Source organism: Mus pahari, chromosome 13, assembly GCF_900095145.1.
Source record: "Mus pahari chromosome 13, PAHARI_EIJ_v1.1, whole genome shotgun sequence".
In the NCBI taxonomy this organism is placed as follows: domain Eukaryota; kingdom Metazoa; phylum Chordata; class Mammalia; order Rodentia; family Muridae; genus Mus; species Mus pahari.
In genome coordinates, this window is record NC_034602.1 from 76,130,391 (window position 1) to 76,135,186 (window position 4,796).

Genomic DNA, 4,796 nt, shown 5'->3' on the forward strand with positions numbered 1-4,796 from the left:
CCACTCAGCCATTTAGAGCCATCATTATGATTTCAAAACATTTATTTCTTATAGAAATATTGAAGTAACAGCATAAATGTAAAGAGCATAGGTAAAGTACATTATGTTTTATAAAAAGGGATATGCATCGCACACATACACACATCCTGCACTTGTGTGAGAATAACTTATTTAGAGTCTTTATTCTGTGTTATCAAAATATAATTAAAATATTACATCTGTTCCCAAAGGCTAATTATGAAAAGGAAGGAATTTCATTATTTTTTGTAAAGGGTTGAATGGAAATAGAATTCATTTCATGAAATAAAAAGTTGTCTTTAATCCTAAATTTTATTTTATGTGTATGTGGGCTTCCATGTGTCTCTGAAGTACCAAGAGAGGCCAGAGAAGGTGAAAGATTCCATAGTAACACCTGAGTTACAGCTGGTCCTGAATCATCACCATGTGGGTGATAGGAATGGAATATGGGTTCTCTAGAAGAAGAGCTAGTTAGTAACTGCTGAGCCATCTCCCCAGCCCCAAGTCCAATCTTGGTAGGTCCTTTAAGGAAGAGGTCATTCAGAGGCTAACTGCACCACATGAGAGTCTGGAAAAGTACAAGTTTTCTAAAGACAAATGTAGGGTTACAGGTTTCACACAGCTCCAAACCTGAACATGTTACCTAGATATTCATCCTGTAAAGTCTGCAATAAATAAAGTTAAAGCTTGTTCAATACTTGCAAAACCATGTAAAATTGTGGGCTTCTTACTTATGGTGTATCCACAGACAAATTGTGAGTTATAAGTGGTGTGTTATCTATGTGTGTGTGTTTATATAAAGCCTGCACACATGTGTCTAATTACACCCTTACACTTATGAATTTGTGAGTGGGCCTTACCTATGCCATGGCACAAATGTTCAGATGTCAAAGTACAGCTTTCGGTGTTAGTGTCCCTTCCACATTCTATGAGGCAGGCTGTTTCTTGTTGAAGACCAGGCTAGTTGGCCTGAGAGCTTCAGGTAATTCTCCTGGCTCTGTTTCAGATCACTTGGTTTTCTCATACTAGAGTTATAGACGCTACTGGATATGGATTTTATAAGAGTTCCTCAAAAATCAAGGAGGAAGCCTTGCCTGACAAATGGTTAGACCATGGAGCCAGATCTTCAGCTGTAACATTCTTTGGTTTAACTTTTACGCTGCAGAAATGAATTTTTAAAATTTTTGTTGTGTATTCATGTTGATGGTATTAATTTTACTGTTTCCCTTTCAATTTTATCTTTTGCCGAAATACTACTAATTCTTAAAGAATTATTAAATCTCTGGGAGACAAAAACCTATCTTTTTATTGATACATAATTATTGAAAACCTAGCTTGTCTTAGATGAAGGACCCTACATCATTGCCTCCCTTACTGTGATGCACTGGAAAGGTCCATGTGTCAGTCTTCCCCAGTTCAACTACTCCCCTTTCTTCTTCCTTCCAGCTTTAGTCAACTTCTGGTAACAAAAGAGACAACACTTTGTGAGGATGAACAATACAGTCAGCACACAGGCCAGCAGGAACCCAATCACATCCAGAGAGTGGTATTGGACCCAGCTGAGGTCATGGGCTGCCACACGCAGGTGCTTGGCTCCTTTGTGACGCATGACAAACTCAATCCAGAAGACTGCTCGGTCCAGGGGCTTCACTGGCTGATCATGGTAAATCCTTGATAACCGCATTGCATTCTCCTTATAGCTAAAGATAACAACATTGAAAACCAATTAATTTCTTAGTGCATATATCCCATGATTGTTTCAAGAAAAGTATTATGAGACTCTATACATTCAATCATAGAGCGCTAAGTACAGTGTAGATTTGATTGGTGTATGTTTGCAAGTTTGCATGTAGGTTTGCATTTTCTGAGAACTTTAATCCAAGTGGAAAATGAGAACTCTTTGGGGAAATAACTCTTTTCAGGATAGGAAATGTTTGTAAGGCATTTCAAGTACTGCAAGTGAGGTGGCTCAGTGTCATTTGAAGATGATTATGTTGATACCCTTGAGAAGAAATGGTGTTAAACATCTTTGAAATCTCTACAAACCATTATCCATGCTTAAAAAATGATAACTGAAGAGAAATGGACAAATTTTCAAAACATGACATGAGCTTCAGATGAGGATAATTTGGAAGATAATTTGCCTAGATTTCTCAAGGGCCTGAATCCACCACATATTGCTAAAAAAGACACAGGCACAATAATGACAAGGGAACATAGAAAATGGAATGCATCACCTCCCCTTTTTCTTCTTTATTTGGATTGTGTCTGTGTGTGACTCTGGAGGAGTGGCATGTTCCATGTAGCATGTGTAGAGGTCAGAGGAAAATTTGTGGGCATCAGTTCTCTGATTTAAGAATGTATCACCAGGCTGGGTGTGGTGGTGCACGCCTTTAATCCCACCACTTGGGAGGCAGAGGCAGGCAGATTTCTGAGTTTGAGGCCAGCCTGGTCTACAGAGTGAGTTCCAGGAAAGCCAGGGCTACACAGAGAAACTCTGTCTCGAAAAACCAAAAAAAAAAAAAAAAAAAAAAAAAAAAAAAAAAAGTACCACCAGGCCTTCCAGTCTGAGCCTGTTTACCTTGGGAGACATTGTTATGACCCATGTAGCATGTGTGGAGGTAAGAGGGAAATTTGTGGGCATCTATTCTCTGATTTTAGAATGTACAATCAGATTGACATCAAGATGTCAGGCTGACCAATGACATCAGGGGGCAGAATTATTATTACCATAAACAAATGCTGTAGTGCAATTTAATACAGCAACTAAAAATGAGCATGGATTTGCTGAACATATTGGGAACAGAATTACCCCAGCATTTAGCATTCCTAAAATAGGAATCTATTTAAAGAAAGAATAAACAACATATCAAAATATACCTTAATGTCCATGGTTTATGAAGCTCTAGTCATGATAGGAAGAGGAACTGACTGAGATGCCCATTGTTAGATGATGGATGAGGTAAATGTGGTATGAAAACATCATTGAATAATTACTCAACTGTTTTAAAAAATTAAATCCTTTCTTTACAACCTCAAGGGTTTATACTAAATCACATAAATTATGCCCTAAAGAAAAACACTTCACTTTCTCACTATTATGCAGAAACTTACAGAGCTGGTTTTATAGAAGTATAGGGTCAACCACTGGTAACTGATGTCTAGGAAGGAGAGAGTGAGTGGGGACAAAGAGGTCAGCTAATATATGCGTCCTGCCACTGTGTGGCAGGATCACTCTGTATAGAAAGTGAGTGACTGAATTACAAGCTATATATCCTATTGAAATTAGAGGACATTGGAAGGGGTGACTTTCAGCACTGATTAAAAATGACATTGTAAATGTTCAAACAGCTGGAAATTGTAAGTATTCATATTTGGTAATCACATATAATATGTCTATATATGCATTTTTATGCATAATTATTTTACTTTGGGCAATAAGTGAAGATTATTTAAACAAAGAATAAGAGTTTTAGAAATTTTGAGTCATTGAATTGAAATATTTTATATATGTTTTAGCTTCATTATTCTGTTTCTTGATTTGATTCCATTTGTGGAAATTGTGTCCTTTCATTTAGCAAGAGAAGAAAATGCCCAGTATCAAATTATTCTAAACTAACTTCTCATGCAATAAGTCATGGGTGTAGTTTGCAGTCTTAGTTGACAGTTAAAGCTTTTTCCACAATGTGTATTTATGTTTACTGTTGTTGTTTTCACCATCAGACTAAAGGTCAGGGGAAAGCTAGTATTACCTTAGAGAACCTATATTGACTAGTAGTAATTTCACTACAGCCCAGTACTCACGAAGGGTCATTAGTGACTGTCTTCAGTGCAGTGAGCAAATCTGTACTGGACATTGTGAGAAAGTCCAGTCTAACAGCTGCTCCTTTGGCCTTCAAGTGAACAATATTGTCATATTGGTCTCCAAACAAAGGAATGCCAACCACAGGAATCCCGTGGTAGATCGCCTCATAGATGCCATTGGTGCCACCATGAGTTATAAAAGCTCTGGTTTTGGGATGACCTAGAAAGAGTAAAAATGAAGGGAAAATATTAACCATAAGTCTGAGAAAGAAACTGAGAGACAGAAAATAAAGGCAAGACTTGGTAAAATGTGCTCTAAATGATATTACCATAAGTAAGTGATTTTACTGTTCCTATGAAGTTTTACGGCAAGGAGCCCTCCAAGTCCATAGAACTTAAAGTGAAGGCCACATATAGGAGATAGGGTGGAGAAGTAGAATGATTTTTTGCAACGGGCAAATAAGGCAGAACTCCTCCCAAATGGAGCAAAGAGTAAGTGCTGTCTCAGGCTATGGCTCAGGTGAATATGCTCTCCTAAAGAAACAGGGGAGTCTCTTCTCCTGATGGATTTTTGCCAAGCAAAGGAATCAGACTGAGTAGAGTTCATTACTTGAGGTACCATTTCTCTAAGTGGAATTTTGAGGTGAGCCTTGTAAATGAAAAGTCAGTCATGGAAGAATGCCATTTCACTTGGCATTACCCTACAGTAGGGGAAAAGGTAGATATAACCTTATAGGAATAGGATGTAGAGAGAAACATGAAGAAGTGACTTAATTATACCTGAAACTTAATTACAGCAGAAATCAAAATAATTTCTCCCCATCTTGAAAGTTAACAGAATAGTCATTAGGTTCTTTTTGAACTATTATCAGGTTTATACCACATTTGTCATACATGCATTAGTGCTGACTTTTGCCTTCCTGACAGGCCACTTCTCATGTTGCAGTTGTGACCTGATGCTTACCTAGAAGGTC

The 4,796-nt window shown here is 37.7% G+C and overlaps 1 protein-coding gene across 1 annotated transcript in view; it reads right to left on the reverse strand.

Annotated features, from left to right (window-relative positions):
- Positions 1-311: 311 nt before the first annotated feature.
- The window catches only part of LOC110330325, a 32,419-nt gene continuing 27,934 nt past the window's right edge, over positions 312-4,796 (reverse strand). Inside the window, exons 11-12 of the mRNA XM_029545020.1 lie at positions 3,823-4,042; positions 312-1,718 (exon numbers count right to left, since the gene is read on the reverse strand). Coding sequence (XP_029400880.1) covers positions 1,439-1,718; positions 3,823-4,042 — 500 coding nt within the window. The 3' untranslated portion in view covers positions 312-1,438. The remainder of the gene's footprint in view (positions 1,719-3,822; positions 4,043-4,796) is intronic.